This window comes from Cucumis sativus, chromosome 2 (assembly GCF_000004075.3).
Source record: "Cucumis sativus cultivar 9930 chromosome 2, Cucumber_9930_V3, whole genome shotgun sequence".
NCBI classification, from domain to species: domain Eukaryota; kingdom Viridiplantae; phylum Streptophyta; class Magnoliopsida; order Cucurbitales; family Cucurbitaceae; genus Cucumis; species Cucumis sativus.
The window spans coordinates 18,487,539-18,510,466 of NC_026656.2; the positions used below are offsets into that span (position 1 = coordinate 18,487,539).

Here is a 22,928-nt window from a genome sequence, read left to right on the forward strand (position 1 = left end):
TCTCTATTGGGTTAATCAAGAAATGCGTCTAAACATCTCTATTCGGTTAATGTACCTATTTTAGTTTTCAGGCTTAAAATAACTTGTTACCTAAAATGTCAATAAATGTACAAAATAATTTGTATTTGTATTGTTAGTATTACTTGATTGTAACACTTAACTTATTGTTATTTTTCTGAAAAACAAAAGTAGGTCAAAATTTTGTTGACACGTTGAATTCTGTGTATGCTTTTTCATGAAAACTCTATTGAAAGCTTCTTTTTAAAAAAGAAAAAAGAAAATCTAAGATTTATCCATTTAGACATTTAAAAGTATATAATCTTATAATAAATTAAAAGAAAAACTAAAATAATATTTTAACAAAATTTATATATTTTTAAAAAAAACACGTACAAGTGATACATCGTCCAAATATCTTCACTAAGTAGACATCTTCTTAGCATCTTCATTTGATATGTATAAAAAAAAGTAAAACGACGACAAAATATGAGTTAGAGATAAGTGCATTAAATAAAGAAAATCAATAACTAGTGATGTTAAAATTAAGTTTATTTAGTTAAAATAATGTAACATTTTTATTTATAGGCATTTGAAGAACTTTCCTATATTTCTTTTACTCCCTGCTCTTGAAAAGAAAGAATTCAAACTTTAAATAAAAACCATATCATTTTCCATCATTAACTTCCTATTTTTTAATTATTATTTTTAAATAGAGCAAAATAAAAATTATAATAAAATGTATCTATACGTGTCCTTATCACCAACAAATGGTAAAATTTTATTGTATTTGTAATTATTTTCAACAATTATATTATTTAAAATCATTATTCTTTTTGAATTGAAAACTAAAGTATTGATTAAATTTATTGTAATATATCAGCAACTTTTGAGGTCATTGTTTCATCTTTGATCTCTCTCTATGGAAGACCTAAATTTGGTTCAATTCAAAATGATTCTATCATTGATCATCTGTTCTTCTTTTTCTTCTAAAAAAGGCATACAACAGTGTGTGATGACGAAGGACCAAAATTTATGCATACAATACAGTGTATATATACATATATAGTATGGGGTTATTCTAGAAGAAAAAGAGAATATAAGTCTTTTTGTTGTGGCAGAAATTTGGAATCTGCATGGGATGAAAAAGGGCATCTGCTTCTATTTATATTATATAATATTCTTTGAAATGACAATAATGGAGGGAAGCATAAATTTACAATACCTCTCATAAACATCAAATAATTTATAATGGGACTCCCATCTAATACTTAGGGAAAGGGAAAATATTTCTTTACAAATTAAAAAGCATTCATGCAGTTTTGAAAAATGCAGATCAAACGGAGGAAGTGCACTTTCTCAATCTTTCTCTATTTGCTATATTTGAAAATATGTTTTTAAAAAAATTCATTTAAAACAATTACTCTAGAAAAAGGTTATTGTTAGACTGATGCTTTTGTATCGATAGATTATCTGTTAGAGTATTTAATAAATAATATTGATATAATTACATTTTGGTATTAGGTTAATTAGTGTTAGTTTAATTTAGGTAATATAGCCTATCCGAGATCTTAGTTTATCTAAGCTTATATCATTGTTGTAATTGTTATTTTAGAAACCCTAATGAAGTTTTTCTATCTCTCGCTCACTATACTGTCTTTGTCCCTCTAAAATTCTAGAGTTTTCATGGCATCAGAGTCCAAAATTTTCTAAAACTCAAAACTCTCCCTTTTTTTCTTTGAAGTCGTCATAGGCTGCATGTAACAAGAAACTTAAAACTTAAAACCCTCCCTCTACCCAAACTCTCAAATCACATCACAGTAGTCTATCTTCGGATCTTTCTTCCACCCTTTTTGAAGAATTGTTATTTTTAACCTAACAAAGCTTTTACCTTATCAGGCTAACTTCATTTTTTAAAACTAATTTTTTTCAGAAAAAGGAGTTTTTTCAAAAATAGAAAAATTTGTATATACACTCTATAAAACAAAACTGCTAAAAGACACACACAAAAAAAAAAAAATGTATACTCAAAGTTCTATATTTTATAATTTCACTTTGAAAATATCAATTTGTCCCTGTTATATTGTAAGTAATTTCTATTTCACATTTTTCTATTACCACTTTCCAAACCCAATTTCAAATTTGAAACTTACTAATTTTTCTTTTGTTGGGCTTTCTTGTAAGGATAGAAAAATTAATGGTAAAAAAAAGTTCTTACGTGGAATTTCCCTTAAGATTTGAAAATTTTGGGAAAATTTCATAAATTCCAACGCTAAACTATGAACAGTAAATTTAAAAAATTGAAAACTTAAAAGAAAACTATCCTCTTTAAAAATAAAAAATAAAAGCCTTAAATTTAAGTTTAAAACAATCACTAACTTAATCTTACTGAGAAAAATTGAAATAAAATTAAAATAAAGCTTATGAAATTGGAAATTGTTATTTTAAAAAAAATGGTAGAATTATTATTTTTTAAGAAAACATAAATTTGCAAATCAAGTGGACAGATTTGGAAAAGATACACTGTAGAATCTACAGCTCGCTATGTAACGTTATTGTTCTTGATCATAAACAACACAACAATTCTCGATCGTCTTCGCTCAAGTTTTGCTTATAATAAAATTAGTCAACCACGCTGTAGTAGCAAATTTGTTGATATCATATATCACTTTACAGTTGATTTTGTTGTGATTGGATAAAATTTCATTGCAAGTACATGTAAAAATGGCGTAGCAGCATAGGTTCAGTAATACTACTCCTTTTTTATTATATATAAAATTGAATGACCCCATTTTATATCTACGTTTGCATATTCTTACATAAGATCGAATCCCTAATGATCTTCAAATTTCAATCCAGAAACCATCCTTTGTATTATGTGATAATCAAGAAGCAGCTGTTCATATAGCCTCCAACTCAATCTTCCATCAAAACTTTGTAAATTTTAATATATGGGAGATTATTTATAGATTTCAGGAAATATGTATAATATAAATAAGTTTACGAGTGGAATTTGTTAACAGAAAAGGGAAAAACAGTATTGAGGAAATTTTAAAAACATTTTTTTCATTTTTCTTGCAAAGTTTGAGGAGAAACTTCTATACATTGTTTCTTTTGTATTATTGATGTTTGGTGCATGTGAAACATATTTTTACCAATATAAAGTATGTGAGGTTCTAATTTTGTAAATATATACTAAGAATGTTAACAATTTTACAATAAGAGAGTTATGTTCCATTAACATGTGAAAAAGAAATGAGGTTAAAAAGTCAAACCAAAGTTCCTTTTTGAGCTACTATAAAATACTTGAACCATGTTACGTTTTGTTTCATCTTCAAACAATCCAATCAAACAAACATATATATAATTTTAGTTTAAGAATGTCTGTCTCTCATCTTCAAGCTTGGGCTAAGAATGAAGCAAATGAGTTGATAAAGAAGTATGATAGAAATGGTGATGGTGTTCTCACTAAAGAAGAGCTACAATCTTTCCTTCGTGATGCTCGTGGTTCAACTCAACTCAATAATATAAGGAATGTATCGTCTAGCACAGTCCCAAAAACTAACGAAAATCTTGCACAGAAGGTTAGCTCAAATACTTGCATAACACCAAAAAAGCAGTTGTTGGATAAAGCTCAAGGTTCGTCGAAACAATCTAATGTACCTTTGAGTCGAGAGCAGATAAAAGAGATTTTTAAATATCATGACAGCAACAAAGATGGTTTTCTCAGCATACGGGAGTTAACAAAAGCTTTCAGCTCTATGGGATCAATTGTCCCATTTTGCAAAGCTCGATATGCTATGGCTTATGCTGATGTCGATGAAGACGGTCTTGTCAGTGAGGCCGAGCTTGACAAACTCATTGATTATGCCCATAAAATCATCAAGAAGAAATGAGCTTTCAAGGATAATTCTGTGTGTTCTACATAGAGAATTATGTAACTAGAAGTAAAATATTAAAAATATTAAAAATAATTAAAATAATTATTTAAAATTAAAATATCATATGTTGGAATTTTATTTTTGTTGCAAAAAGCATTGTAATTAAAGCTTCTCATTATTAATAAAATAAAAGAGATGTATGTTGGAATTAAAAATCTTAATCTGTTATCGTTAAGTGTTAATATTAATCTCTCTCTCTTTGTTAATGATTAACAAACACATTATGATAAATATGGCCTTAATCTATGAACATAAGCTCAAAATATTGAACCAAAATTTAAAATTTGATAACTCTTCCCAATTGAATTCATAGTTTATTTTTTATTATATGTAGAATGCACTCACAATATGATATATTACATATTTTTGGATTTAGGCTGCCCTGTTTTTAAGTTTTAATTTTTTAGAGTTAGAGGCTGGTTGAGTGGATGTAATTTACCTTGTTGTAATTACTTCTTTTTTTTTCAATGAAGATTTGATTCTCTTTCAACTTGTCTACAACACTAAATAGGAAATAGGATATAGAAAGGATTTCAAACTTATACATGCATGAAGCAGAACCTTTTAACATTTAAAACATGATACTTTCCAAATACTACGTGTATATTTCATATAAAATCATAACTACGTATAACCATTATTCCAATATAAAACTGTAAAAAATTGACCCTTTAATCTCAAGAAAAGAAATAGTCAATTAATGTTAAATAGTATTTATTTTGACACAATATCTCTTTTCTACTTTAATTGAAATGACAAATATATTCTAACAAACGTAAATAATGACTTCTAATTTGTTCAAGTATATACAGACGTGTGTATACATGTGTAAATATGTGTGGGTGGGTGTATAGAAAGAAAGAAGAAAATCTCCATCAAATGTATACATTTAAATAATAATAATAAAAGAAATAAACTTAATTATTGAGGAATTCAGCCATGTTCGTGGTGTAAGGAAATTCCTTCAGAAAGGTATTAAGGCAAATGTACCAGCATTTAATTTGTACATAACAAGGGAACAGAAGATGGGAATTTATTCACATTTCAAGGAATTTTCCTCACTTTCTTCCTCAAGGGAAATAAATACATATCTTATAGAACTTAGTTATTGACCTATGAATTTAAACTACATATATACTTACAGAACCTAAACTCTTGGTGGATGAAAACACCAGACTGTACAATAATATACTATGTCCAGTATGTAACAAAAATTTCAACTTAGCAGATAGCAGCATGAAATATGAACTGATTCTGCCGATGAATTTTGATGGGAATTAATGTGGGCAATCAGCAATTGATCCAGGAGTTTAATAATCTCTATCAATGAATTTAGCAAGAAAATCCACCTGGATCGGAGCAAGTTACACCAACAAGATTGTTGGAGAATATCAGAGAAATGCTAAAATTTCAGCAGATGACATAACATAGGAATTTGTAAATCAGAATCTACTAACCGAGCACATTTAATCCCCAGATTCAAGGATCACCAATAATGTAACGAGAATCTTTTAGGCAGACAACTTTAAAAATCTACCAAGGGAGGTGGCAGTTTCCAGTAATTCCATGAATTGAAATCCTCCTGTGAAAACAACCGAAGAATTGGTTCAATAAAAGTAATTCAAGAATTAGTCCAAGTTCAGTTTGGAGATTAAGAACCTGCTCGGATGAGGTCATGGGAGGAAACATCCCATTGACAAGAGTGTGAAGAGAAGTATAAGATTTCGTGTCGACACGGCGGTTTACAACAACCTCCCCCTACAAGCATGAATTTTTTTATGAATTCTGATGCTACCAAGTAATATAAGATTATTCTGTTTTTCAACTCATATTCATGAATCCCCCCCCCTAAATACCTTGGGATTAATAATGAAAATTTTTCCTTTTGGAATTCCAACTTTAAGGTAGCTAAATTCATCCGTGTCCCTGTTTCCAAACCCAGCATAAAATGGATTGCAATCTGGAGGAAATAGTTCTCGAATTCTCTAAAAGTTACAAAAAGCAGACTATGAGCCATCTTATTCAGAAGTCAGATCACATGTAAACATATGATATTCAAAATTTCTAATTTGAGGGATTGTATCCAGAAAATTGCTTAATTCCAAGTAAAAATACATTTTTAACAGTCATGCATCGAAACTGCAGCTCATCAAAGTATACTTATGAAAATGAAGAATGTAAAATTTGTATAAGTTTCAATATCAAAGAAAAATATCAACAAAGATAGAAGAAACTAACCTCCAAGCAAGCAATCTTGAACTCATGAGGAGCCCGCCTAATAACTGTGAAGGAGGAAATGAGCTCAAAGGTATTTATTCACAAATCCAAGCATGCCTAGCCTATTTATATGTTTTTCAATTATTGCATTGTTAAGAACTTTTCTCTTCAAATTATGCTTACAACCCATTCTCCACAATTAGCCAGGAAAACTTCACGCACCCCAAAGCTAGAATTAGGAGATAGGTTTTTTTACCAGAAAGCTTAATTTTAAGTTTTTTTCCAAGGAAAGCATCCCCTGCTCTATACCCTCCCTCTACCCCGGGCATATGCTTTCAATAAACCAGGCATTTAGAATCACAAGATGGATGCAAATGCCGGAGACTCTTAAAAGGCCAAAGGATTTGAAGGACTCTGCTAAAGTATGTGTATTTCAAGGGAAAAACATACTGCATCAAACTACTAAATAGTTGCAATTTCCTAGTTTAAATATAAACAATAAATCTAAGAATACATTCAATAACCAAAACTTTCTCCAGAACATCTAGCAATTTACTAAAATCTAGACTTAGAAGAGAGAAGTGTTGAATAGTAATTCTCAAAAGCATAAATAGGAGGGAAAAGCTATAATATGTTTCACGTAATTTCTAACTAAGAGAAGGGATAAAAGGCAGTAACCTTCACGATATAGTGAAGGGAAAAGCCCATCAGGGGAGATAACAACAGGCCCCTCTGGTAAAGCCTTCCCATCCTGCATTGATACAAACCAGGTAAAGATCAATCGTGGAGTAGTCAAGAATTTAAGCTCTAAATAGTGAATACATTACTTGTTTAAGGTTGAAAAGAAATTGACGGGTGTGATACGCCTGAGAAATTGATCGTGCACTGAGAAAAAGCAATTGGTACCCATTTTCCTGAAAAGATATAAAAATAAATTAAATTGGGAGAGTTCATTGCATCATAATTCATCACATACGATCGTCCAACTAATGAGGATGGGATAAAAGCTTACCTTAATAGCAGAAAATAAATTTGTGACACCTGTTTGTGACCAATCCATTCCAACAAAGGGCATGAATTGACCCAGAACATCCGACCTAAGAAAGTGACAGAAGAGGAAAAAGTAAAGAGAGTGAGCACAAGAGAGGAAAAAAAAGAAGAAAAAAGGGTAAATATTTGTTTAAGTCCCGTTTGATAACTTCTTTTTTAGAAATTGACTAAGAATTCAAGTGTTTCTGTAAGGAAGTTGAAAGTCGTAGCTTGGAACTTGAGAGGAAACAAGCATGAATTTCAAATTCAGAAAACTAAAAATTAAATCATCGTCAAATGAGGTTTGAGCTGTTTATTGTGCAAGAACATTTGGCAAAACAAGAAAGAACTCCATTGACTGAAAAGCTAACGGTACAAATAAGCCAGACTTGAACAAATGATAGAAAAGCAAGGAAAATTTACTGTGGAAAATTTCTGTTTTCATTTTCTTTCTTTAATGGCAAAAAAAAACAGTGATTAATTAATAATAGAATGGAAAGTGAAACAAATCACCAATGTAATAACAAATATGGGAATCCTCCTACACTGCGTACAAACAAAAGAAATACTAAAATCAAAAGATTTGACTTTCTTCAGCTATAACCAAAAATGGACTCTAGTTCAATAGGTTCGACATCTTCCTAAAAGTCTTCCTTTTCTTTACCACCGGATGATCAAATAACATGAACAAACTGCTGAACCGTACATTTCTGAAGAGTACCACTCTTCTTTGACGTCATTCCACCAAAAATAAAGTTCAACAGCCACCAAACCAGCCAAGTAGTAATTCAGGCTTCTCATCTCTCAGTTACATACTATTTTGCAGCCCTATTTATACAATGAACAGAAAGTTCATCATCAAAACTCTATTCTGAAAAGTTTACCCAACCACCATTGTATTCTCTGAACAGCCAACAGGCGAAAAGCATTTATCTGATTTCTTATGATCTGAATTTCAAGGAGTCAGTGATGGTTAAATTCCTGCATTGGCAATACAGTTGGCTTGTGTTTCCCAAGCTTGCATGAAAACTTCCTACTAACATAGAAATTAGGAAGTGTTCAAGAACTACCTATTCATGTTTAGTTCACAAAGGTTTCGTTTCTGCAGCTGGAGAATTTAACCCTAATATAATTTTCCCACAACTGAATCGCTAAGTGAATAATGAAGAAAACTCGTGTACAAGAAACTTGATTCCAGGGCTTTTTTTCTTCCGATAAGAAACAAACGTCCAATATCAAAGAGAATGTTAATTTGATGGCAGAAGATTCTAATGACTCAACCAAGTGCCCTGTTTTCATTCTGGAAAGGTATATAAAGGAGCCAACAACTGGAGCAAATAATACCAAACAAGAGTTACTCTGCATAAATAAAACTATGCTCAAAATCAGTATATCACATCCAAAATCATCAGGATAAAAGAACATACTTTGTTATTGTCCCATCCACATCTGATATCACTACACGAGTATTCCATTTCCATAAATAAATCCGGGCATCAACCTATTCAGAAACATAATCATAAACAAATGCAAATATGAAGGGAAATAAATAAAGAAATAGGACAGGGGTGGCTGAATTCTTCTTATTATTATTATTTAAAAAAAAAAAAACCTTGACCTGCTGCTTTCCAAGCACTGCAGTGTAAAATGTGAAAGTTATCGTGTTCCCCCCTTCCTTGAGATTTAAGGATGCCAGCTGCTCTGATGTCGGTGAGAGGGATTTAACCATCTGTTTCTCTACCTTGTGCTTAACAATGCTTGCTTCTCCATCCAGTCCATTATTTCTATCTGAATCCTTCTTAATATCAAAATCTATGCATCCATCAACAGCTGATTGAGTTCCTTTACTAGAATTAGATCTTTTAAAAGAGAAAGGCCAAAGTTTCCAATTTCCAACTGGGTCAACAGTTGCTTCTGCTGGACTACCTGCACAAGTTTTCTCAATGGGATCAAGAGCTATAATGCGTTTCATTACGAACATACATTCATGTTTTCACTAATAATGATCCTCAACTAAATAGAGCACCTCACTCCATAAAGAATAACTGCCAAATTTTAATCATAAAGAAAGGAAGCAATATAATTCTTAAAAAACACAAAGGATCATTTACATAATCTAGAGCCTAAACAGTTACAAAATTGATGAAACAGTAAAGGTACTCAAAGATAAATTTTTACAATAAGATATCTAAATTATCTTACCTGCTCCAGAGTTACGAATAATATTTTTTCGTTCTTCTGAAACCCATGGTTCTTCAGATTTTGACCGATCCTCTGCCACTTTCTCTTCTCCATCACCACCAGTCTTGGAGCTTGCATTATCCTTACAAAATTCCATCCAGTTCAATGGTTTTGAATTTGAGTCCACAGAATGGCTTAGAGGATGATTGAGCTTACAGACAATTGAATTATCAATCCTAGCCTGCATATTGGGTAGTGAAGCTGCCAGACGCTCAACTTCTTTACTAGAAATTGGATGACTTGGAGGAATTGTGATGGGACTTGTAATCCTCTGATTGAAGATCTCTTGACTGTCTACAGAACTGCTTGTCACATAACTTCTATTTGCAAACCTATCCTCTTCATCAATGCTACTTGGATATACTAATGGATAATCTTCTTTATCATCGAAATGTTGACTTTCTGACTCTATACTCCCATTAACCTCAGTTTTTGGAACATCAATATCACTGAAAAGGAATTGTTCATCATCTGAATTTGTTGCCGGCAGTATATGACTTTCTTTTGTTGCAACTCTGTTATCAATAGAACTCAAAGAATTTTGGAACTTGCTGGTCACACTTCCATCTACACTTTTGTCATCTTGAAAATCTGAGCAGAAACTTGAACCTGTGCTATCAAACTTCAATTCTTTAACGGAACCAGGCATTTCTTCTGTGGACACAATTTGAGAATAGGAAGCTTCAAGTGTTGGTGTTTTTTCTTGATCCATTGTGTTGCCTTCATGAACAGAACTAATACAATGATCCACTTGTTGAGAAGAGTTCACAAGGACTTCAACTTTTTCAGTCTCTATTTCAAAATCTCCTGCTACCACACTAGATTCTGTATCCTGATCAAAAAATTTGGATATATCAGTGCTAATAAAAAAGAGTCGCATTAATGGGAAAAAAAATTCAGTAGACCTTCTAACCTTAAAGGTCATAGCAACTTCTTTTTATCAACTCTTTATATCGGTAAGAATGCTAGAACTAGACTTTGAATTTAACAATCCTATGAGTGTGTGACTGTTTTGTTCACGTCAGAATAAAGCTTACCTCAAGATGAACTTTAGTTGTCAAGTGCAATCCCTCAGTTTGAATATCAATGATCCCAGATCCTCCATTGGTCAGATGGGAGACTTCATGAGTCAGTACCCTTGAATCATCCATTGTCAACATTGATTGCTTGGAAGTTTCATAGAACATTAAAGATTGCACTGCATCGGATTCACTCTTGTCTTCAGACATGTTGAATACATGAGAAGCAATATTTGTTTCATCAGATAAGTGCTCCATTAGCAACGAAATTTGGGACTTGGAATCTACATTTTCAGCGAAGGTTCCCATCGCCTGCACAGTCTCTTTTTCACTCTGTTGGATATCTATTGGTGCATATTTCACTTCATATGTCCTGTCAAAAACCTTTTCCCCTATAATAGAAGTTTCAACCATTTGATCCTTGATGTTTAAACTTGACATTTCTCTAGTCACCTCAATAGAAAGCTCTAGCTTTTCTGATTCTAATTGAGAGCCATTTGTCACGGGCTTGTTGCAGGTGTTGTTATCGAAGATTTTATCAATACTATTTCCCATGTTAGCTTTTACAGTTGATGTCACGTGGCTTTTCTCATCATCTCTCCTCAAATTTTCCTCATCCTTGCCATCTGAAGTGTCAATGGAAGAAAACTTAGAAGAATCCGTTTTCTCAAGCTTTTGGGCGCGAAGATTGGTAGACCACCTAACCTCTAAAAGATCAGCTGCAATTTCAGCACGCTCCAGAGAATCTACCCTTGCAACAGATGTACCCGCATGAAGATCTTCTTTCATTGATTTACGACCCCATACAAATCCAAGTATCTGTCGCCGGGAGGTAGTTTTTGTCACTATCTTCCCATTATTATTACTCTGCTCGATCCCATCTATTGAACTCTTAGTGTTATAGTAGCAACTTTGTGAACTAAGGATCCTCCTACCATCCAGTTCCTGCAGTATCTCATCACCTGAAGAAGAAGGATATAATCCAGGTTCTCCTTCAACATCAACTTCCCTCAAAAAATAAGCTTCTCCTTTATGATCTAAATACATCTGAAAATTAGCTTCAACCCCATTTACAACTATGCTGACCACCTTCTCCTTCGTCTTCAAAACACCTTGAAATTTTCCAAACTTTACATACCAAGGTGATGATTTAAAACTACCATCCTGCTGTTGGACTACAACAATATCCACAGCTCCACCAAACGGATGAAATGGCCCAGAAACGGTATAAACACCCTTTGAAATGTAGCTCCCTAGTAACCCCACAGCGTTCATTGTCCAAAGTTGTGATTTCTCAAATCACCCGATTTACAAATCTCAAATTCTGGCCATCATATAATAACCTGTACAAGTTCCCCAATAAAACCGTGCGCCCAATGTTTCAGCTCAATATCCCCAATCATATACCTCCAAAACTCTTAAAACTAAAAGAGAAAACTAAACTACAAGTACAACTAGCCCAGATCACAAATTTCCAATACAACGATCTCAATAACAAGCAGAATCAATCAATTTAACCAATCAATCAATTTTATCTCCAGTTCCCCACTTACAACAATTATTAGAAGGAACCCAGATGATAAAACCACGGAGTTAACCAATTTTGAAACAGTCAAACAATTCAAATCAAAGAAAGAACCGAACGACAGTATTGATGGGGCAATAACCAATAACCTGAAGACGCCATTAATCAGAGAGAGAGGGAGTCACCATAATTGTAAGGCTGATTGATAGGCAACTGCAACAGGTATAAGAAAGAACCGCGAAGAAAATACGCCGTTGGTATGATCAGAGCATATTCGCTTTTAATTATTCGAATGTTCCTCCGCCATTATCCAATTTTGCAGAACAAGAACAGCACGTGATGTGCGAAACGTCGAAACCTTTGCACAATTAAGGATCCAAATTTGGTGAAATTAAAAATATATATATAAAATGATAAATACTGTCTTTTTGCTTTTATTTTTTTTAGAACAATAACGTCTTTTGGTTCATCTTTACTTTTATTATTTATTTTTTTACGATCAAAAATTACAAAACGGAAAAACTACCTAAATTATTGATTTGTATTCTTTTATTATTCCGGAAGAAACCATTTTTTAAGTTATGGTTATATGAAATGTAATAAAATATGTTTAACATATTTACAATTATAACAAAATCTACTTTCTATAGCGACATGGTGATAAAGTCAAATAAATATCTATTATAAGATGATATATTGATACATTTTTATTTGAATTAATATTTCTATCATCCATAGAAAGAGTTTATGGATGAATCAATATCTTGTCCCATTAAGAAGATTCTAAGAAGTAATAGGAAGGTTAAAAGGAACTAAAACCTACTACTTGTATTAACAAGGTGTATCTTTTTTCGATGTCTCATCATAAGACTTTCAAAGTTAAAGCGTGTTTCGGGTAGAGAATTTTCGAATCTATGTTAGTTTGTGGGGACAAGCATTCGAAAACTTGTAATGTCTGTCATTTAAATAAATTTTCTATTTTGGACATAAGGGAGTTAAATTATTTTTAAAAAAAACGTCAATAGAAATGTAGCTAGATAAAGAACTCCATTTGGATTGAGTTATTATGATCCAAATTGTAATATGGTTTGGTTGAATTTTCAAACATGATTGAATGAATATTAAACATTTTTTTTTGTGAGACAAGCTTACGTTTGTAGCTGGATCAGCTGATGTATCGATCTGTTCAGTATCAATCATCTCAAGATATTGGGCTAACAGAAAGTAGGATTTGGAAATTCTACAATAGGCCAGTTATAAGGTGTACGGCCCCAAATTGACTCTTTGTACTAGGAATTCGTTGGGGGCAGACCAGCGAAGGGTCATGGCTTCGTGTTGCTTATCTGGGCGACAAATGACAAAAAGTCATGATCCCATAAAGAAATTTGAAAAATAAAAAGATATGGGTAGAGTGAATCTGAAGTCAAATACCATAATTTTAGTGGCCAGTTTGCTCTCGTAGTCAGTGGATCAAGAAACTAATGTTATACATTCATCAACTCATCCTTGTTTTGGTCTAATTATGATTGTTTCTGGTATTGTTCAGAATTTGGTATCTGTTTTAATCTCTTCTTTAAATTTTTCATGTTGTCTTTTGCCCATTGGGGTTCGGTTAAACCATTTTAGATCATTGAGTCTTCTTACGTGTTTAGGAAAACAGTTAGACGGAAACAAAATAAGGGTGAGTAAATTGAGCTTCGATTCATGTGGAAGAAGTTTATTGAAAGCAAGTTTAAGAATCTGTGCGCTGTTTTTGATGGGTTATGCATGTTAAGTGTTTGATTAAAGTTCTCTTATAGAGCCTTGTGTTATTTTTGCTTTATATCAATTGATTAACCATTTGATAAGCTAAATGTGGTCGCCAGAAGCTCAAATTCTGAGAATATATAATATTATCTCTTTTTGAGCCCCAACAGCCATCACCTTTTTCTGTGGGGGCTTCCTTGATGGATGGCAGAGCAAGGATCAGCCAGTTGTCTCTTTCATTGATCCTAGAAAAATGGCATTTCATTCATCTTTTAGCTATGAAATTCAATGACCATATTGGATTTTCTTATTAAGATGTGCACAGGCACCTTATTCACACAGCACATATTCACACGACTGACTAATAAAAGCATTGCGGTTGTTCACTTGTTCACTGCTTTCTTTGTTTGTAGGCTTAGGGTGATTTTGAAAAGACTGAAAGCACTTCTTTTAGAGCGAGGGGGATTCATCAGGTGGGTTTGATATATGACAATGCAATAATAATCATTATCATAAAAAAGGATGGTCCTCCTCCTACTCACATGAAAAAGGTAGCTTTTCTGTCAGTTGCCCACATCTTTACATTTTATATCATTCGTTCTTATATTTTTTTAATTTTAAGGAGGAATATTTTTTAAATAGTAAAATATTAAAACTATTTACAAATAAAATCTAACCAATTTTCTTTAGTTTATTTAATCTTTTTAATATAGTTTTTTTTTTCTATCCGTGACCATTCCTCTTTTAAAAAATCATTTCAACTGCTGTGGAAGGCATTGATACTTTTTTTAAATATATATTTTAAAATTTATTAAGTGTTGGGTAATTGGGTTAGGATTATCAATATTTATACGAAGTCTTAGGTATTATTTCACTTGACCCCACACCCTTTTGAGCCCCATAATCTCTCTTTTCAGAGCTTTCACTTGTTTCGATATATTTAGAAATGGTTCATCACTTTTCAACTTGTCTATTTATTTTAGGGACTTTGCCCCCTGATATCTTAAGCAATGTTCTTGGGCAATTACTCCCACACCTTTATACTTTCTCAATATCATTTTGATCCTTTTAGGAAGTTTTATATATAATGAGGTAATGTCGATTGGAAAATTATTTACTGTCTCATAACCATAAGGGAGATATAAAAAACTTCAAAACAATAAATGGGCGTGGTAGAGAAAAAAAAAATCTTCAGTAGATTAAGACAATTATTGAATTTGCTCACTTTTTCAAACTTACGTGAGAGCTATGGTCCCAACGTTTTATGTGGTTTTTGTCTGGCTTATAAATGATTCAAAAAGACGAAAAAGAGAGTAGAGCTGGCAGAAGAGGAGTATTTGTCTATCCAATCTTGGATGGTTGTTTGATTTAACCTATGCTCATGACCACTCGATTCGTAAAGAGATCACCAGGTCGATGATAGATTCGTCACATTTTCCTTTCTTTTGAAGGTTAGTAGATCAATCAACTTTTCTTGTGTCATTTTCTATATTCTTATCTGCTGAATTCCTTGCCCCAGTTGTAAAATCCAAAATGTTAATAAACTCTCTTCAAATCAGAGCTTGTTTTTCCACATTATTAGCTTTTGTTCAAGGGTAAATGAGATTCAATAACCATTGTTTTGTACAAACGTACATCTAAATCTAATATTGCACAGTTGTGACTATCCACCTGTTCAAATGAAATAAATCTAAGTCATCCGAAAAATTGAAGAACCTGTCAATTAAAACATCTAAAAATACTAAAGTGCATTTTAAGCTACAATCATCTTTATATGTCATGTATTAAACTCTTCTTCCTTTTCCCTTTTCGGATAAGAGTGAAATGCACAAAAGCGGTGCATCTAAGTATTATTCTTAAAACAACTCTTTTAAGTTACATGATCAAAAAATCATTGAAAGGGCCGGTGCACACTCATTATATATATCAAACCGGACCTTCTGGACTGATTTGCTATCTCTTTTTGTCTATATACACGTACATACCACGCACATAAATGCAGAAAAAGCAAAGAGGCTGAATAATTTTCAATAAAGAAATAGAATATGATTTATGAACAAAATGTATCCGCTGTATATGCTCTTTAACACTTGAGCCTTTCCTCTTTCAATATTGAATTCTTGCAATGAGCGATTGCTGCTTGAATTGCTGCCTGCAGCTCCTCCATTGTGCTATCACTATTAGTGGAAGGAGGAAGCGTTGTAGTTGTAAGGAGAACACCACTATTGGTTGGAGATGTTCTCATGGAAACTGGCGCTGAGAAGAACTCGCCTCTTCTTCCTCTCGATTCTCGCTTCTTTCTCAACCTTAAATTACCTGAAAATGAATAAGACTGTCTGTGTAGTTGCATATCATCTCTTCTCCCTCTCAGGGGTAGAAATGGCCTCACCATTCTTGCATATCTCTTCAGTACATTGCTCAAATTGAATCCCAACTTCCTTTTCTCCTGTTCCACTTTATTTTCTTGCTCTTCAACGTCAGACCTCTTTCTCCACCTTAAACCGAGCAAGGAGAAAGATTTGGACTTAGGTTTTTCTCTTGTATCATTTGTGTTGTTTTGGCAGTGTTCATTGCTCTTGCAATTGATGAAGCTGCTACTTTCTTTCTTGGGCTCCTTTTCACTTATTAGGTCTCTAATGGGAAGGGTATAGCTTTCCATGGAGTTGGTTGAGCAGCGAGGAGGAACTGGAAGATGAGAGAGGAGGTGAAGAGGAAGCAAATGGCCATGGAAGAAGATGTCATCTGCTGGTGATAAATCAATAGTGAAGGAAGGTGAGGTTTTGGCTTTGTCTGTGGAGGAAGTTTGAAGAGAAACTGAGAAGGAAAATTCATGAGAAGGAGATGAAGATGCTGAATGAGGAGAAGAGGAATTAGCGGGCAATTGTTGCTTCTCCAATTGCCTTTCTTTGTCTTCTAGATGCTGATGAATGTCCATAACCCAAACCAGAAAGGTTTTGCTGACAGACAATTGATTCTGAATCTCAAAATGCCACTTCAAGACTTCAGTTTTAAGGACATTACCATAGCTTTATGAAGGGATAAGAAGATTAGAGGGTAGAAAAGGAGATGATGGGGGGGGTCTGGCCTTTTTGCCTCTCAGCACTTGCTTAAATTAAATTCTTATTCTTCTTTTTTTTCCTTTTCTTTTTTGGGAGCAGCACGTGTCAAGGATTGGTGGGTCCTTGTCAAATCTTACAGCTATTGAGAGTACAGATTTGGGAAAGAAAAATCCAACAAACACCCAAGAAAATTTCCCACAAAAGCCCAATAACCTTTACAAGGGGGTACTGTTTTTTGGTATTTGTTGCATCATGGATCTTACCTAGGAAAGTATATGACATTAGTCATTAATTAAACCCCCTTTCTCAAGAGGAAACTTCGAAGAACTCATCATATTCCATTGCTTCTCTGTAGATCCTTTTTCTTTTGTATTCTATAAGATGCATTGAATGAGACTACCCATATATCTATAATTGATCAGTATTTTGAAGCAATTAGGGTCCCAACTTTGCATGGAAACAAAATACTTACAATCTCTTATCGAATCATGATGACTGTATGATTTACAAAAATTAGGTAAGGTTTTGACTTTTTATTAACGCAAGTTATTAAATAATTGATTTGTGTGTTGATGATATTATGATGTACTAATTTATAATATGTCTTTTTAAATAGGAGAAATTCATATGCCTTTGATAAGTACCTCACTGAAATCTCAAAATGGTGTACTGTCAGACGCCAGTGACTTAAAATTTAAAAATAATTGGACCGAAAGACTTATTACACTTGTTTCACGCCTCACTTTTCATCCAAAGTTTTAACGTATTCTATTTTAATAGTAGTTCTGTTGCTTGGTAGGAGAAGATTGGCATGGAGGAATGAGCTGGCTGGTTAGAGATTTCAGAGGTAGTACATTGCGAGAGGTTGCAGTTTTATTTACTACAGATACCCAGTAAAAGTACCGCTTGAAGCCAAAGTCGTCCTGGAAGGTTCAAGAGAGTTGGAGGCTCTTTTGGAAGGGTAGAAATCTCCGATCCTGGTGATTTTGGTTGGAATCATTTACTCTTGAAGTTAATCTTTTCAACAGTTTAGATTCGGAACTTTCAATAGTCTCTTTTTTCGTTGAAGAGTCACACACTCTCTTGCTTACTTGTGAATTATATTATTATGGCTTTTGTCAAAATTTCAAGAGAGGGAAACAAAGGTGTTAATGATCACAGCTTTGACTTTTTTTTCTTCAATTGTTTCTTTGGTGTGGCTTCACTCTTGACTCTCGTTCAATGAAAGGTCCTTTTAGCTGTCATAGTTAATGAGAAATAAAATCACTTTAGGTGTCATCTATACCCCAAACGAAAAAACAAGTTTGATATTTTTTAAAAAAAGAAATTGATCATATCCTTTTATTTATAGTTTAAAAGAACAGAATGTATAATTAATCTAAAAGTATTTAGCAAAATTATTTTAACTTAATTACTCATTTAAGAACAGAACTGCGGGTGCTTCTATAATTACTTCAGCAAAGCAATACCAGTGAAGAAGTTTTATTAAATAAAGCACTCCAGTCTTATTTTCTTAATGAAAATATTAGTTTAAAGATAGGTTTTTTTTAAAAAAAATTAACCATCATCTTTTAAAGACATTTCATAAATGTTTCATGAGAGACTAACTAGCATAATTTGACAGTAACTTGGAATATGAATTAAGATCATCACATCGTTGTATTACAAGTTTTGAAAGAATAATGATACTCTTAAACAAGCGATGAAGATGTTATTTAAGTTACCTTTACAAAGATAGATTTCATACAAAGTAGTTTGGGTTCCTTTTTCAAATTCGTGTTAAAAAAAATGGAGAGATCGTATTGATAGAGGAATTTAATTAGATGGTAGACCCAAACACACGTGTAGACCATGAATGTATAGCATGGAATAGAGAGGAAGAATTGTCTATATCTCAATCATAGAGGCATTATTTTTGGGTGGACTCACTTATCCCATCTTTCAAACACCATATTCTTTATTTTCAATGAGAGATAGATAAAGAAAGATGCAACAAATTTGGCAAAAAAAACAAAGATTTCGTACTCAAAAACCCACAGTGAGAGTGATGGGTCATGTGGAGAAACCTTTTCCCCTTTTTCTGCTTTTCGCATTAACCCCTCACCTCAATTTCTAACCTTTTTCTTTTAATCTATTTCTTCAATCGTAAGCCAATTCCATTCTCCATGGCTATACAATAGCCAATTCCATTCTCCATGGCTATAAAAACAACAAATTTTAAAAGTTTTTTTTTTTTTTAATTAAAGGCAATGATATATAAATGATCCAGAAAGTTTGATACATGTAATCACAACTTTTTCAGCATACTCATATCTCCAATCACAACTTTTATTAAGAAAATAGTAATTAAAAAAGCGATTTACATCTAAGTATTTTCATTCGTTTTTCTTAGTTGTTTATTCTTGTAAATTTTTATATGTTTTGGGTTTTTCTTATATTTTCATAAAATTCAATTGGGAATAAATGTGGGAGCCTAATTGAATAGTAGTATTACATCTTAAAACCTTTCTTTCAAGATTATTGTGCTGGAGCCTAATTCAATCGTATTTGACATATATTTATAATTTTTTTTTCAAAGAAAGAGGCTGTTTGTGAGATAATTATGCTAATAAGCAATTAAAATCCATCACATAAGAGGGAAAGTGGTGACTCTGATTGATAATTTTAGTTCATAAGCTTACCTCATTCACTACAACAGACAATCACTATTACAATGTGCTTTCATTTTCTTCTTAGACACAGATTGTACAAGACAGAGATTGCATTTTACTCAAAAACCAAGATGATAAAAGTAGTTGCATTATGTGCACTTCCCATCAGGCTACCTCTTACCTGAAATGAATGACAGCATTTGATCATTTTAGAGTGGCAGGAGAACATGGTGTTAAACGTGTATTAAAAGAACAGGAGGACCCCAGCCAATAAGAGGGAGGCTGGGTCTTAATATTATGTTTAAAAGTTCATTAAAATTGAAGCAATTACAGAGGGGCATTCATCAAAATAGAAGGAAGTGATTTTGCTTTAACATTACCTGAGTTGGGGAACAGAAATGTCAATCATTTAGCTACTGTTAGAATCGCTATCTTCTCTGGAACTGTTGGTCCTGAGAATGTGTACCTGAAAAGAAAGAATGGGAAAAATATATTATATCTGTGAATTAGTCGACCCACGCGCTAAATATATACAGATCAAACTCGTGATTATAATTTTTTGAAAAAAGACTGATTTAGCCCAATGAACATTTTGAAAATATAGACTCAACATTAACTAAAGTTAATGATATAGGGACTAAAAGGAACCTATTGAAAATATAGGAATCAAAACGAATCAAAGCAAAAAGCAAAATAAACCTTTGAAAAAAAATGGAATAATCAAAGAAACGACTTTTAAAACCAAAACGTGCATGGATTTGATGAGCTTTCTTTGGGACTTAGTAACCAATCTCCTTTTGTGATGTAATCTACCAAAAAAGCTTTTCAAAATCAAAAATTTTAATTTAGGTAAAACAGGAAAATGAGCTTTAGAAAATGAGATAGATGAATGGAGAACAACCACAACCTAATTTTTAAAGAAGTGACAGTGAACAAAAGAACGTGCGTTTATGCATAGAAGGTATGCACAGATACGGCAGACGATGATTCAAAGGATCATGAAACCTACCTTGCATGTTGTAGGTTTAATGAATTGAAAAATTACAGCATCCCCATCTGCCAACTTATGAGCGACTGCAAAACCCTTCCATCCGCCACTAAGTCCTGTTTTTCGTGCTAAATATATTGTCGGATACTCATCACCATCTTCATCTATTAAAGTCATTACTCCATCACGATTTGGAAGGCGATTCTTGCAGAAATGAGAAGGAAGACCCTGTGTTTACAAGTATTTTTTTTTATTAGATGTTATCTAACAGAAGAAGAATCTTTACAGCCTTTTCATATTCAAATACTCAAGCAAAACTTTAGAAAATCTACCTTCTTCATTGATTTCATATCTTAGTATCACACACTCAGTTCAACAAGATTAACAGAGAGAGGGAGAGGGAGAAGAAGGTCATACGCTTAACAAATAGTCCTCACTAGCTTACCAGCCAGAATCCACCACTAACATGAGACTGAAGCATTGACTTTATAAAACTGGGATAATTCGGCTCCAACCCAGATTGCAATTGTTCAGCTCTTTCAAAAGCTTCTTTTCTTGCTTCGTCCGAAGCATAAACTCGATTTGATAAATCTCTAGCTTTAGAGATCCTACAATCCCCAAAAAATGCACATCAGTAACAACAATACTATTCATTCAACGATATGAAAGTCATTGATTTTCATTTAAAATTCTTTAGATACCTTCTAGGAATCACCACGCGATTAATAATAACCTGCCAGATTAATTAAACAGAAATGAAAACCGAACTAATGAAAAATGGATTTTGAGAACATAAATCTCTCTCCAGAGAAAGCAGCAGTAAACTGTAATCCATTATCCAAGTGCGCAATATGAGACAAGAATGACTCACTTCGGCGTAAACAGGAGCTGTCTGTTTAGCTACTCGACTGGATCTCCTCACCACCACGAGTTCTTTCTGAGTCACGCGAGGCTTGGTGAGCTTACTCTGCGGATTGGTCAAGTAGCAAAATAAGCACAATACAAGAATCCATTGAGAATAAGATCGTAATAGGAGACAACGAAACAGAAAAAAACCAAAAAAACAAAGAAACAATGAATTACAGGTGAGGACTTGGAAGGGGAAGAATCGATGAGAGCTTGAGAAAGCATGGGTAAATTTAGGGCTTCCATTCGCTTCTTGTTTTCTTCGAGTCTCTTGCGACGACATTCCTCATACGAGAGGTTTGCGATCCCCATAGTCTCTTCTTCCTCCTCCTCGGTTCGTAGGGTTTGGACTATATGCGAAATGGAAACAGTGAGATGATGAATAACAGAAACGACTGAATTTTGTATATTTGGCGAAATTTATATAAATTAGTTTGAAGGAGTCGACCGTTAACTTCCCACTTTTTTGAAAAAAAAAACGAGCACTGATTTTAATTTAGGTTAAAATTGGGGTCTCTTCGTAAATAATAAAAACATCAGAAGCATTTACAAAACATAACGAAAAAACAAAAAATTTCCCTTAAAATTGTTAAATTTTGAATTTTTTTTTCCATATTTTAAGTTAAAGGATTGCTTTGGTTCAAATAATTAATTTTAGTGTATGTAACTTTAATTATCTAATTTTAATTTACTTTTTTTTACTTGTATCGAAACCGGTTAAATAATAATAATCATAATAATATTCATGAAATAAAATAATATGTGGTTTTCAAACTTTATAATAAAGATGTTCATTGATAAAAAAATATATATAAAAAACTAATAATCAAGTAGGATGAAGACCTAAATTTGAGCTTTATCGAGAATATATAAGGAACTTTTGCAAGAATAAAAAAGAAAAATTATGATAATCTATTTTCTAAATTTGTAAAAATAGTAAATTTGAAAGTGATCACGGTATGATTACCATATTATAGTTTTTCGATAGTCTTATGATTACTATATGATATAACTAATTTTATCATTTTCGTAATATAAAAAAAATGTTATCATGAGCTGCTTTTCTATAAATATTTTTGTCATTTTATGCAATTTCTCACTCTATAAACTAAACTAAAGAATTGAACCAACTTAAAAAATGCCCATGCAGACATAAATAGTATGGTAGAAAATCTTTAGAATTTAGTTTGTTGTTTGTTAATATTATTCCAAATAAATGTAGTTTTTATTAGCATTTCCTTTATAAAATGTGTATGAAAATATACACCTAGTACTTCTTTTCCACTACGAAAAATGTTATTAATAACCTATTTTAACAAATAACAACTTAAAAAACCTAATTTAAGATTTATGGAGAGTATACTAAGTAAAATTGCTTGAAAGTACGAGTTAAAATTAGAATAGAAATTGAAGTAATCAATGCTATTTTAACCTTTATTTATTCATCTATTTTATTGGTGTGTATAAAAAAAATAGCTCAATTTTTTTGGGGCTAAATTATACAAAATAACGAAGTACTGTTCAGATTCAAAATAATAGAGCTAGCATACTTTTAAATTGCAAGGTAAATACATAGTATATATGAAATCTGTAAGACACTTTTCTAAAT

At 32.5% G+C, this 22,928-nt stretch overlaps 3 protein-coding genes and 1 long non-coding RNA gene across 5 annotated transcripts; 2 read left to right on the top strand and 2 right to left on the bottom strand.

The window, feature by feature from the left end:
* Positions 1–3,377: 3,377 nt before the first annotated feature.
* Positions 3,378–3,893, top strand: LOC101221962 (probable calcium-binding protein CML11). The gene has a single exon (XM_004152753.3). The coding sequence runs from the start codon at positions 3,378–3,380 to the stop codon at positions 3,891–3,893; it is 516 nt and encodes a 171-aa protein (XP_004152801.1).
* A 927-nt stretch (positions 3,894–4,820) lies between these two features.
* On the bottom strand, positions 4,821–12,344 carry LOC101221733 (phosphatidate phosphatase PAH2). The gene is made up of 12 exons (XM_004152752.3): positions 10,463–12,344; positions 9,387–10,257; positions 8,803–9,110; positions 8,612–8,685; positions 7,168–7,252; positions 6,983–7,069; positions 6,834–6,906; positions 6,177–6,220; positions 5,795–5,923; positions 5,598–5,696; positions 5,396–5,520; positions 4,821–5,287 (listed from the first exon to the last, which is right to left on the bottom strand). Exons 1-11 carry the CDS (start codon positions 11,717–11,719, stop codon positions 5,464–5,466), a joined length of 3,084 nt encoding a protein of 1,027 aa, XP_004152800.1. The 5' UTR covers positions 11,720–12,344; the 3' UTR covers positions 4,821–5,287; positions 5,396–5,463.
* A 2,123-nt stretch (positions 12,345–14,467) lies between these two features.
* On the top strand, positions 14,468–18,050 carry LOC116401968. The gene is made up of 2 exons (XR_004214295.1): positions 14,468–15,166; positions 17,574–18,050. It is a non-coding gene; the product is annotated as an uncharacterized LOC116401968 (long non-coding RNA).
* A 1,355-nt stretch (positions 18,051–19,405) lies between these two features.
* Positions 19,406–21,720, bottom strand: LOC101205473 (B3 domain-containing protein At5g42700). Of its 2 annotated transcripts, none has more exons than XM_031880641.1 (7): positions 21,497–21,720; positions 21,285–21,380; positions 21,115–21,146; positions 20,880–21,021; positions 20,435–20,641; positions 19,806–19,891; positions 19,406–19,606 (listed from the first exon to the last, which is right to left on the bottom strand). In XM_031880641.1, exons 1-6 carry the CDS (start codon positions 21,629–21,631, stop codon positions 19,835–19,837), a joined length of 669 nt encoding a protein of 222 aa, XP_031736501.1. In that variant the 5' UTR covers positions 21,632–21,720; the 3' UTR covers positions 19,406–19,606; positions 19,806–19,834. The 2 variants fall into 2 exon arrangements, with proteins under 2 accessions (XP_031736501.1, XP_004152735.1); XM_004152687.2 differs by having other exon boundaries at positions 20,859–21,021; positions 21,497–21,718.
* Positions 21,721–22,928: the final 1,208 nt, after the last annotated feature.